Below are 13,563 nucleotides of genomic sequence, written 5' to 3' on the forward strand. Positions count from 1 at the left end.
CTAATCCAATGACTGGGATCCTAAAGAGAGGGAAGTGGGGACAGAGACACACCCACAACAGAGAAGATGGCCATGTGAGACAGGCAGGATTAAGAGTCACACTGCTGAAAACCAAGGAATATAAAGAATTTCCAATAACCACCAGAAGCTAGAAGAGGTAGGGAAGGATTCTTCACTAGAGGGAAGCATGGAGTGTGACCCTACCAATACCTTGATTTTGGGCTCCTGGACTCTAGAACTGGGAGAGAATATATTTCTGTTGTTTTAAGCCATCCGGTTTGCAGTAATTTTTTATGCTAGCCTGAGGAAACAAATACAGGCACCAAGTTCATCATGAAATATTCCTTCAGGAAACATTTTTTTTTTTTTAATTTAGGATAGGGGTTAGGCTGCAAAGCACTGTATCTTTTAATTTGTGATTTTTTTAAAAAAATATTTTTTTATTTGGCTGTGTTGGATTGTGGTACACGAACTCAGTAGTTGTGGCACATGAGCTTAGTTACCCTTCGGCATGAAGGATCTTAGTTCCCTGCATTGGAAGGCAGTTTCTTAACCACTGGACCACCGGGTAAATACCTAATTTGTGATTTTTTTTTCTTAATATTTATTTGGCTGTGCTGGGTCTCAGTTGTGGCATGTGGGATCTAGCTCCCTGACTAGGGAAGGAAGCTGGGCCCTCTGCATTGGGAGTGGAGTGTCCTAGCCACTGGCCCACCAGGGAAGTCCACTTATTTGTGATTTAAAATAAAATTTTATGGCTGCACCATGTGGCATGTAGGATCTTAGTACCCTGATCGAACCCAGGGTCCTGACAGTGGAGGCATGGTGTCCCAAACACTGAACCACCAGGGAATTTCCAGCACTTTGGATTGTACCAAAAATCTAGTGTTTGTCTTTGAACCAACTTTCTTCTCTTAATTTAGAAACAGATGCTTCAGGCCTTTCATGACACATTCCTCCTCCTGTCATAAATGTCGCAGCATCCATTAGAATTCCAAAAAGTTCAAACTTTCTGGATGCTCCATTTTGAATGATCATTCCACTCTAATGGCTTCTCCCTACCTTTCTTTCTTTAAAAAAAATTTTTTTTAATTGGGTCATTGTCCAGATTTTCCCTCTACCTTTTTGCACTTCTCCTTTTCAGTCATGTTTCCATGCCCACCCCACGTACCGCTCTCAGTTTCCTAAAGGTAAGGTGAGGCAACATAGATGTTGCCCAGGTTATATCTGGCCTAGGATAGCGCATACACATACACAGGTGGTGACAGTTAGGTGGCAGACTGTGGACTTTCAGAAGGGCAGGCAGGAAGTATTATCCTCCAGGTAATTCGTCTTCGTAGTATCTCATTCCTGCATTTTAGACATGCTCTTCTAGACTGAACCTATCTCAGCATTTTAAGAAATAATTTCATTTATTTTTGGCCGTACCGAGTCTTTGTTGCTGTGCGGGCTTCTCTCTAATAATGGGGAGCAGGGCCTACTCTCTAGCTGCCGTTCTGGGGCTTCTCACTCTGGTGACTTCTGTTGCAGAACGCTGACTCCAGGTGCGTGGCCTTCAGTTGTGGCATGTGGGCTCTAGGGCGCAGGCTCAATAGTCGTGGTGCACAGGCTTAGATGCTCTGTGGCATGTGTGATCTTCCTGTATCAGAGGCTGAACCTGTGTCTCCTGCATTGGCAGGTGAATTCTCTACCACTGAGACATCAGGAAAGCCTGCATTTTTGCCTTTTAAACTAAAAAAAAAATTTTTTTACTCCAAATAGTCTGTAAGCAGTGGAATATATTGAAGACGGGCTTCCGAATCCTCCACCTCTAGATATACACATATATTTTAAGTGAGAGACTGCCTTTCCTCTTGAGCTGTCTTTCTGAATAGGTTGAGCTGCTTCCCATCTGGCCTTATACAAAGCAGAGAGGGGTCAGGGCTGATACCTGGGCATGACTACAAATAGCTTTTCTGACTCCCTTTTGCCGCCTTTTGTTTCTTTATTTCCCTGCAGTGCTCCCATTAGAGGGTGTTGATGGTGCTAGAATCTGCCTGCCAATGCAGGGGACGCAAGAGACACAGGTTTGATCCCTGGGTCTGGAAGATCACCTGAAGTAGGAAATGGCACCCCACTCCAGTATTCCATGGACAGAGGAGCCTGGGAGACCACACAGTTCATGGGGGTCGCAAATAGTTGGACATGTCTGAGCACATTGTTTCTTAGAAATACTTATTAACTCTTGGTCAGAGACTTCAATTTCCCAATTTTTACTTGAACTTGATCTCTCCAATTAGGTTTTCAAGTTACAGGTTATCTTTAAGTAACTATTCTTAGTATAGTTTAGAGTTCAGAAGATCATTAGGGAGACCTAGGTCCAAAAAGTAGCCTAGAGAAATTTAAAAATATGTTCTCCTTCTCCTTTGGTGAGGCTGGCAGAATTAGAATTACAATGAATGGAAATAGTATGATTTTTTTTCCCCTCACTTCTCCTTTCTCCTCAGTTGTTTAGGACTACAGGCTCCATTCTGATTTAGGAGTCAGAATGAAATTCCTGCTCAGTATTTCAGTGATAATTCTCCCCATGGTCTATAGGATCCCTGTTCTCTTTGTTTCTATAGCAACAGTCCTGTGTTGCTTGGTTAGAAGCAATTTTCTACTGCTGTGGTGAAGCCCCATTTTTTTCATTCCTTGCTCCCCTGTTGCCTCGGTAACCAGCCTCTCCCTCTTCTGGTCTCTCAGTAGTAAATTCCACTCCCCCCTTCTTCCTCCCTCTCTCTCTCTTTCTCTCACAACAGTCACCTGGTCATGACTCAGACAGTGCTTTCCCATCTGTAAGTGGGCCTCCCCTGTCATGGTTAGATTGTCATCATGATATTAACCTCCCTTTTGCTTTATTTGCATCATTTCTCTGGCCTTCCTTCTTTCTGGTGGTTGTCAAGGTAACTGTACCCTCGGAAAATCTCTAGGCAAAGGCTCTACAGTTAACAACCATCATGTGAGAGTGTCTGCCAATATGTGGCCACACATCTCGATTTTAAAACAAGCCCCAGGCGGGTACCACAAATTGGAGAGAACAAGGCTTTTGATCAAAGCAGGCTGGATTGAGAAGAGGAGGTATAGGGGACCCTGCGACATGTGACTGTAAGTCTGAGGCTGGGTTTGCAAGAATAGCCATTATGCCAGTAGTGATCCAAGTGATTGAGTAATGTATTTATTGGCAGTCATTCTAGACAGGTCTATCATATGCTGTAACCATCCAGGGGTGATTCCTCTGGCCCAAGGGTGACATGACCTGAGAGGTAGGCAGAGCCAAGTAGTAATCTCAGGGAGAAAGCAATTAGAACTCTTGAACTTGCTAACAAGGGGTGAGTAGAATAGGTATTTAGGCACTTTCACACATTACTGGAAATTTCTCTACCCTTAGGCTGCTGCTCTTACCTCTTTAGTGAGGCAGATGGGGTGTTACTATTATAATAACACAAAGTGTTCAACAAATGGTGGTTATTTTGTGCCAGGGCATTGTAGCAGGCACTTTTCAGACATTACTTCATTTTCTCCTTATGGCAATCCTGAGAGGTATTTAATGATGAGAAAACTAAGGCTAAGCTAATTGTGTGAAGTCACTCAGCTGATAAGTGGCAGAGTTGGAATTCAAATCCATGTTCATCTGACCAGGTGCCCAGGATCCAGATTCCTGGACCAGGGATCCAACCCCTGCCTCCTGCAGTGGAAGTGTGGAATCTTAACGCCTGAACCACCAGGGAATCCCCCAAAGCCCTTTCTTAAAGGTTGTGGAGTCGCCAGAATTTTGGTTCTCTCTGGACTTGATTTTTCCCCATCCCTACTGTAATCTGAGGGTTGTTACTATATCCTTTCTGCCTTCCTTATTTTCCCTCTGTATGTTGTAGGTTGTTTACTTGCTTAGTTTTCTCTCTGTTCTCACCCTATCTCTTGCATCCTTTCACCAAACAGATGAAAAATTTTGTTTTGCCTTCTGATTGTGTCTGAGTTTGAGTTGTTGGATGAAAACATAACAGCAGCCCTCTTTTCCTGAGAACTGGGAAGATCTGATCCTAGAGAAGGTCACACCTCTGAGCTCACTGGCTGTAGCACTAGGTAGGCAAGCCATTCTCTCTATTAACATATCATTATTGGGTGTCTTTTCGGTATCAGGTACTATACTGGATCCCTGGGTCGGGAAGATCCCTTGGAGGATGGCATGACAACCCACTCCAGTATTCTTGCCTAAAGAATCCCATGGACAGAGGAGCCCGGCAGGCTGCAGTTCTTAGGGTTGCAGAGTCGGACACTTCTGAATCGATTTAGCACGCACACAGGCACCCACTGTACTGGAGATACAGTAATGTCCCAGACAGAATCTGTTCCTTGCCTTTACAGAATTAACATTCTGGAGAGAAAGTCAGACAGTAGAGGTCAAAACATAATTTCATACTATAATTAGGGCTATGAAGAAAAAGAAGTGGGAGCTAGTTAAAAAAAGAATAATAGGTATAAATCTCTTTTAGATACGACTGATACGTTCCCATTTAAGAGAGGAGGTAGTTGAGGTTTTCACACTAGCTAGTTGATGGCAGTCACAGCAGGAGCTTCTGAGCTTGGGGACCTCAGTCCCTTGTCTCCTCCTTCCCTCCGCCCTTTCCCTCTAGAGCCCGAGGTCCGCGCAGGCGCACTGACGGTTGCCATGGGGACAGCTGATCCGGCGCAAGCGCAGACGTATCCAAGATGGCGGCAACGGCGGCTGCTAGAGTTGTGTCCGTGGGCCCTGGTCTCCGGGGACTGCAGCGGACACTACCTCTCGTAGTGATTCTCGGGGCCACGGGCACCGGCAAATCCACCCTGGCGTTACAGCTCGGCCAGCGGCTCGGTGGCGAGATCGTCAGCGCTGACTCTATGCAGGTATGACAGTGCGGCTGTCCCCGACCTGGGGAACCGGAGGCCGCGTGCGGGCCTTTGGCCGAGTAGATATCCTGTCGCTTGGTGGAAGTGGGTGAACTCCGAAGCTTGTGGGGCGGAGGGGGCAGAGGAAGGGCACCCATAATTAGTAGGCGCCCACCATACGCCAGACATCGTGCTAACATCTCATTTACTGCTGACGACTTTATTGTCTGGTGTGGTTTATTATTTTTCTTTTACGGATGAGGGAGTTCACCTCGGGAGGCGAAACGACCACCGCCGTGTCACAAAGCGAATATGTGGAGGCGATGGTGTTTGAACCTACAAGGTTGACATGTAGGCGTCCAATACATACCTTTTGATTGAAAATTATTCCAGAGCTTTTGCTGTTTAGAATTTCCATCGAAACCAGGATAAATCATTTACCATCTATGATTGTCTGCTGAGGGAATGGATCACCGTGGGTAGTCTTGAGACCTGGATTCTCCTCCCTAATCTGCCATCGGCCACGTGACCTAAATAAGGTCGTGATTTGTGCTTCGATTCAGGGTGGGTGACATTTGGGGCAAATCTCTGATGGAGGAATTACGAGTTAAGAGTTTTTACAGAGTAAATGAGATGCTTGGTGTGAAATGCCTGCTGCTGAACCTCAGCAAGGAGGGGCAGTCCTTCTCCCCACTGTACCCCATAAACCTCTGGGGCATGGTCTCCACCCTCATTAGTTCATTTGGGGTGACACGACCATCAGCACGGATCAGGTGATTGGGGTAATTCAACAAATATTTGTTTGCAGCCTCTAATTTGTGTTGACTTTGAGAGACAGACTTTAGCTCTAATCCCAGCCTTGCCTTTTCTAAGATAAGCAACCTCAGCTTGACCTCTCCATGTCTTTGTTTCTTTTGTAAAATAGGAAGAATACAATTAGTAATACAATATTATTGTGATGGTTAAACAGATTAAATATGTAAAACACTTAATATAATATGAGTCAGGTAGTAAGTGCTAAAAATATGGTAGGTGCTGTTTTCTGCAAGGCCCTTTTGGGGAGACAAAACTGCAGTGCTTGTTCTCAAGGAGTTTAGTCCAGCTAAATATGAAACAAAGGAAATTTATGCATGTTTGAACTGAGATTTTCATGATGATTTGCAAGGTACAGGAGTGGGAGGTGGAGAGGAGAGAGACTACAAATTTTAGATCTTACGTCCATGGGAAAGTCTAGCAGGTGTGTGGAGAATGCAGCAGGTATGATCCATGTTAGGAATCTTACGCTCAGAGGTTTTCTCTGCCTCGTGGAACCTTTTCCCCTCCATAAGTGTGCATCTTTTACTCTCTTTGTTTAGGTGTTTACTTAGATGTCACCTTATTGAAGCCTTCTTTGACCATCTTACTTATTTTGTTGTTGTTTTTTACCATCTTATTTAAAACAGCACACTGTTGCCCCCTGTTCCCCCTCTTCCTCATATACCACACTTATCAGGAAGCTGTTCTCAATAGAACGTCTTAATTTTACATCTGTTTTTAAGTAAATTGGCAGGTCCTGGCAATAAATGTTGGTAATTGCTCTGTAATAGTGTTATCCATTATTCAGAAATGTTTCTTCACTCATATCTGTGTACCACAAGGTTGAGCTTGCTAGAGGTCTTGCTCGAGGTAGAATAGTTAGACACTTAGACACTTGGTGTCTTGTACAGTGCTGATGATATGGTAGATCTTTAACATTTGATGAAATATTTGTTGGCCTGTCTCATCAAAATCACACATCTTGATCCATTTAGATTCTTCCTGTGATTGTAAGTAACTAGAATATGAGAATTAAATTTCTTTCATCCTTGGGATGCCATGAGGATTTAATTGTGGCATGAAAAACACTTTGAAGATAACTGAGCTTTCTGAACTGGCTATGAAAGAGTTGGTCGCTCAGTCATGATTCTTTGTGATACCATGAACTGTAGCCCGCCAGACTCCTCTGTCCAGGAATTCTCCAGGCAAGAATGCTGGAGTGGGTAGCCATCCCCTTCTCTGGAGGATCTTCCTGACCCTGGGATTGAACCCAGGTCTTCTGTACTGCAGGTAGATTCTTTACAGTCTGAGCCACCAGGGAAGGTTGTGTTTAATTTTGATTAAACCTGGGATATTCATAACATTTCCTCTCATACCTATTGAAAAACTTTGACCTTTGATTTTTACTTTTTGGTTCAATTAATGAAATAAAGTATCTCTGCCCCTTTCACTGTGGGTATACACAGTTCTTCGTTTCTACCATTGCTTACTGTGCCCCTGATGGGGTAGTGCTACTCTGCTTTTTAACCAATAGAATGAGATGAGGCTTTTCAGTGACTTGAACTTGACTCAGAAAATTTCTGTCAAACTTGTAAACAAGTGATACTCTTTTTTTTTTTTTTTAAACATTTATTTTTATTCATTTGGCTGCATAGAGTCTTAGTTGTGGCATGTGGGATCTAGTTCCCTGACCAGGGATCGAACCCAGCCCCCCTGTATCAGAAGCGCAGAGTCTTAGCCATTGGACCACCAGGGAATTCCCTGATACTCTTTTTTTTAGAAGTTAATTTATTTTTAGTTGTACTAGGTCTTCATTGCCTCCCGAGGCCTTTCTCTAGGTGCGGGGAGAAGGGGCTACTCTTTGTTAGGGTGCACTGGCTTCTCGTGGCCGTGGTTTTCTCCTGTTGCAGAGCACAGGCTCTAGGCACGTAGGCTTCAGTAGTTGCAGCATGCAGTTTCAGTAGTTGTGGCTCGCAGTCCCCAGAGCACACAGGCTGGTTGTGGTGCGAGGACTTGGTAGCTGTAGTTCGCGGGCTTAGTTGCCCTGGGGCATATGGAATCTTCCTGGGCCAGGGATTGAACCCGTGTCCCCTGCATTGGCAGGCGGATTCTTATCCACTGTGCCACCAGGAAAGTCCCAGTGAGTGATATTCTTAATGTTGGAGTTAACCAGCTTCTTTTCTTTTTTTCATTTTATTTTTTATTAACCAGCTTCTTGAAAGAACAGTTTCAGTTAAATCCACAAGCAGAATCATAACTTAAATTTGTATAGCACTTTTTATAAAATGCTTCTGTATATGCTTTTTTTATCCTCACAATAACCTTGTAAGGTAGATACAATTATCACTTCACAGGTAATGACACACAGGTCTTACAGTAAGTAGCAGACCTGGAATTGGACATAGGTCTCTACTTTACATGCTCAGTTCCTTATCTATACACAAAATTGTCATCCCTTTTAGATGAGGCGGGAGCTGTGGGAGTCAGTCATTAGAGAGTACTTCTTAACTTGTATGACACTCATCCTTCATAGGAGTATGTTACATTTTGGTCAAGATATAAAATGTATTTTAGGATTCATATTGTGAATCGTAGTGTGAATTCCTAGTGATTCCTCAGGTTGAGTGTTGAACTAAGTGGTGGCCACATGATGCATTGCTTAGGGGGCTAAAACTTAACTGCAGCTGAGATATAATTTAATGTGAATAATTTGATGGTACCAAAGGCAGAGAATGTTTACTGGAACAGAGAAGAAACGAAGGCCTTGTAGAGCGCTTAGAACTAGCAGTAAACTTACCTGTTACAACAGCCACACAGGCTAAAGGGTGACCAAGTGGAAAGTGCGATAATTAGAAAGTTTTTGCAAGTTTCCAGATTGACCTTTCTAAACCAGCATTTGAATTTTAATAATCTCAGAAGTATACCAGTAACTCAGAAAGGATTGTAAACACTGTCTTAAATCTTAAATTGTCTCACACCTCATACTTCTTGTATCATCCTTTTGTCCTACCTTAATTGTTGGGTCATCCCAAGGCAATCCCAGCAGGGCAGTTCCCATCCAAGGAAAGTACTTGTTTTTGTAAACATTGAAGTGCTCTAAGTATTGAGGTAGCTTCTTTCAGATAAAACCACAGGGTGTTAAGGGTCGTGTCTAGGGTGATAATATTGTTACAGAATGTAGATAATGACTTGCTTTTATAGCCAGGTAACACCTGAGGTCCTGCCTTACCTCTCGCCTCTCATTGGTTTGTTGAGTAGGAAGTCAGACTAACTCTCTGAGGGATTACTTGCTTAGGGACTTCCAGGCTCAACTGTGGACTTTACATGGTAGGTCTGACAAAAGTGGAAAAACAACCTTTGTGCTTAATTTTCTGAGTTTTCCAGACTCCAGTTTCACAAATTGTAGAAGCATACATATTCTCAGTTAGCAGTAGGAGTGTAAACTCAAAGAAGGACAGGTAATACAATCCCTGTTTTCCAGGATGGAAAAACTGAGGTGCAGAAAGATTAAAGAGCAGACTAGAGATCACACTACAAGACACTTGCACACCTGGGAATTGGATCTGGATCTTCTAACTCGTGTAGTGTCTGATATATTGCAGGAAGATGATACTGAAGGTCTTCTTTTCAGTCTTTTCTTGGTATGTAAATTTAAGGTACAATGCTTCGCCTTCAGTGACTCGATGAAACATTGTACTGAGAAATTTGAAGGCACTTGTCAAAAGATGTACAGTGGCTGCCTGGAAATACAGACTGCCAACTATATGCCAAGAGAAAATAAACAAAGTGTTCTATTTGGGTTTATAGAGAGGAAGTATCTCTAATGCCTTATTAGTTCTTCAAGTCCTGTGGAGAAGCAGTAGTCATACATAGGAGCACAGTTCCCTTGTGTTTGCCTAAACCTCCAAGAGGAGAAGCAAGTTATTTTTGGCAGTCTGACTAGTAAGCAGGCTATGTGTCATCTAATAAATGTGGAGTTCTGCATTCTTTGTCTGCTTTGGAACATAATTTAGGAGCAGTGTTTTTTGTTGTTTTTTTTTTTTAAACCAAAGGACTGCTTGTCTGATAGTGCTCAAGGGAGATCTGGCTTGCATGGGGGAGGGATATGAAAGAAGAGATGGGATAGTGGGTTACAGTGGCTTACTAGGCATGAAAATGAAAGTTACAAAAACCTGTTAACTGAGAGGAATGAGGGCTGCCCAGAGTCTACTTGCCACAACTCACAGAGGCAGTCTTTTAAAGGACTAAGCATGAGAGTAGACCAGAGGAAATACCCAAAATTTTGGCTCATCTAGAAAAAGTGTATATTAATTTCTAGATTTCTGGGTTCGCCTTCATTGTGAGTGAGTTTGGTTTTCGTTTGGCTATCGTATTAAGCATGGGTGGGTTGTACACATATATTTAGTTGGTTTTTTTTTTTTTTTTGCAGCTGTGGGAAGAACTTTAGAGTTAAATCTGCCATGTTATATAAGGAAAGAGAAGTGGCTACTGGCTAAATGGGAAGACATAAGAGAGCACATGTGGGTTGCAGTTTCAGATTTGTGAGGATGAGGTGCTGCTCTGATGTTTCAGTGTGGGGGCAGGGTGCTGAAACAGCTCGGCTTCACGAGGGAGTATATATATGAGGGGTGTAAGTTATTTGGGTTACACAAGAGTTCACCTGTGTGCTCTGTATGTACTCTAGTATGGCTTAACCAAATTGGTTGTGGTTTCTTGTGTAGTTTGTTGGATTCTTTAGATAATTTGAATCAGACCAGGTTCCCTTTTTCAGTTTACCCAGAGCTTCTGAGCTGGAACTTCACCACTGCTCCTTCCTCATTATGGCAGCCAGAGTTCAAGCTCTTACCACTGTGCTGTGAATAATAATTATACTGAAAATGATAACAATAATAAAATATATGTCAGGCAGTGTTTTAAAAGTTGGTCATATATTATCTCATTTAATATGCTCACCAAAACCTTAGGTGGTAGACACTATTGATCTCACCCTTAAAAATTGCTTCTTGAACCCTCATCTCTGTGCTATTTTGTGTTTTTTTTTCTCCACCTCTTCCTATTTATTTATCCATTCATCTTCCATCCCATTCTTTTCCTGTATACCACTGTATACATTTTATCAGGCAGAGAAGGAAAAAGAATATTCCTGATGAAAGAAGAGCATGAGCAAAGTAAAGGAAGGCAAAAATGCATGGTATGTTTTCAAGGCATGACCAGCAACTGTCATTGGCATAGACACTAGAAGGGTAGTAGTCAGAGGTGAAACTAGGAATACAGACCCTGAGGCCCTTGAGAGGGATGCCATGAGGTTTGGGGTTTTAAACATGGAAGTGGTAGTAAATCTATTTCAGAAGGTAACTCTGAGGCCTGGGTGGAGAATGGGTTAGAGAGGGATAAACAGTTTAGGATTCTGTTACATTAGCTTGAGTAAGAGGGGCTGGAGTTGGGTTGTGGCTGGGAAAAGGGGTAATCATTTTGATGTTTTGGAGACAGAACCAATAGGATTTTGGTTACTGAACTGGAAACATTGTAAGGAAAAAAGATGGAGAACAAAGCCTTTTTGTGTTTGGAAAAAAGAAAACATGCTGTTTGAAAAAAATCCAAATAATATACAAAAGTTCAAAGGAAATATCACCATAATCTTAGCGTCCGAAGATAACCATTTTGACATTTTGGTGCACATCCTTTTAGACCTTTTGTTTGTGTATTCGTACATGTATGTATATGTGTTTTTTCCAATTTACAAAAATTATAAAATACATGTAACAAAATTCATCATCTTAAGCATTTTTAACTGTACAGTTCTGTGGTGTTAAATGCATTCATGATGATGTATAACCACTCTCCATTTCCATAACGCTTTTCATCATGCAGAACTGAAACTCTGTAAACAAGGCCCTACTGTATATCACAGAGAACTATATTCAATATCCGATTATGAACCATAATGGAAAAGAATATAAAAAAGAATGTATGTATATGTATAACTGAATCCCTTGCTATACATCATAAATTAATGCAACATTGTAAATCAACTATACTTCAATAAAAAACAATGAGTAAAAAATAAAGAAAATTAGATATTTCAAATTAAAAAAAATCTAAAACTCTGTACTCATTAATTAATAACTCCCCATTCCTCCTTCCTCCCAGCCTTGGCAACCACCATCCTGTATTCTGTGTCTGATTTTGACTACTCTTACATAACTTATATAAGTGGAATCATATGGTATTTGTCGTTTTTGTGACTTGCTTATTTCACTTAGCCTAATGTCCTCAGGTTCATTCCTGTGATACTTTTTAACATAAACTGACTCATACATTTCATGCTGCTCTGTATCTTGCTCCTGTGGGGGGCTTCCCCTTAACAATATGTTACAGTTACTTTTGTGTGTTAATGTATATAATTTTGTATCAGTGGTCTCACTCTGGGGTAGTATACCCTCCCACCCCCACCGCAGGGGGCACTTGACAGTCTCTGGAGACATTTTCGGTTGTAACAAATGGAAAGGTGGGTTCCTGGCATCTAGTGGGCAGAGGCCAGGAATGCTGCAGAACATCCTACCACATGTAAAACAGCCCCTCCCAACAAGGGTTTACCTGGCCTCAAATGTCAATATAGTGTACTGAGGTTGAGAAACCCTGTTCTACATTTATTGTTAGCTTCTAAATTTTGAAGTAATTACAGATTTACACAGGGGTGTCCATGTCCAACTCTTTGTGATCCCATGGATTGGAGCACGCTAAGCTTCCCTGTCCTTCACCGTCTCCCAGAGCTTGCTCAAACTCATGTCCGTTGAGTCGGTAATGCCATCCTACCTTCTCTTCTGTCATCCCCTTCTCCTCCCGCCTTCAGTCTTTCCCAGCATCAGGGTCTTTTCTAATGAGTTGGCTCTTCGCATCACATGGCCAAAGTACTTGAGCTTCAGCTTCAGCATTAATCCTTCCAAGCAATGTTCAGGCTTGATTGCCTTTAAGAGTGACTGATTTGATCTCCTTGCAGTCCAAGGGACTCCCAAGAGTCTTCTTCAGCACCACAGTTGAAAAGCATCAATTCTTCAGTGCTCAGCCTTCTTTATAGTCCATCCATACACGACTCTCACATCCGTACATGACTGTTGGAAAAACCATAGCTTCGACTATGTGGACTTTCGTTGGCAAAGTAATGTTTCTGCTTTTTAATGTGCTGTCTAGGTTGGTCATAGCTTTTCTACCAAGGAGCAAGCGTCTTTTAATTTCATGGCTGCAGTCACCATCTGCAGTGATTTTGGAGCCCAAGAAAATAAAGTCCATCACTTTCTGTTGTTTTCCCATCTATTTGCCATGAAGTGATGGGACTGGATGCCATGATCTTCGTTTTTTGAATGTTGGGTTTTAAGCCAGCATTTTCACTTTCTTCTTTCACCTTCATCAGCAGGCTCTTTAGTTCCTCTTTGCTTTCTGCCATAATCCCATACTGAGTTATTTTATTGTTCACACTGTTTCAGCTTTGATTAGTGGGTGCTCTTTCATGTTGATGCTTGTATCCTTTGGCATGTCCCGTATTTGTTTGTTTAGCACTTCCTTACTTTCTGGCACTGCAAGATGCTTTCATCTTACATTTGCCTTGTTTCAGTTCTAGAATCAGCCATTTTTCCAAGGAGCCTTGGCTCCTTTTACTGGTGAATGGTATTCAGATACAAAGTACTGGGTGCTAATTGTGCTTGTTGCTACTAGGATATCATTGCTTCTAGTCCCTTCAATGGGAAGAGCTAGGCAACATATGTATATACACAAATTCATGCATACCCAAATATCTATGTTTATTTCTGTATATATCTGTGTAGATGTTAAAATAAACTTGAGTTATACTGATACCTCTGACTCTGTATTCCACCACAGGTTTTA

General features: G+C 42.1%; 1 protein-coding gene across 1 annotated transcript in view; it reads left to right on the top strand.

The window, feature by feature from the left end:
* The first annotated feature begins 4,703 nt into the window (after nt 1–4,703).
* TRIT1 (tRNA isopentenyltransferase 1) overlaps nt 4,704–13,563 on the top strand; it is a 40,227-nt gene continuing 31,367 nt past the window's right edge. Inside the window, exon 1 of the mRNA XM_043876848.1 lies at nt 4,704–4,902. Coding sequence (XP_043732783.1) covers nt 4,729–4,902 — 174 coding nt within the window. The 5' untranslated portion in view covers nt 4,704–4,728. The remainder of the gene's footprint in view (nt 4,903–13,563) is intronic.

Source organism: Cervus elaphus, chromosome 20 (assembly GCF_910594005.1).
Source record: "Cervus elaphus chromosome 20, mCerEla1.1, whole genome shotgun sequence".
In the NCBI taxonomy this organism is placed as follows: domain Eukaryota; kingdom Metazoa; phylum Chordata; class Mammalia; order Artiodactyla; family Cervidae; genus Cervus; species Cervus elaphus.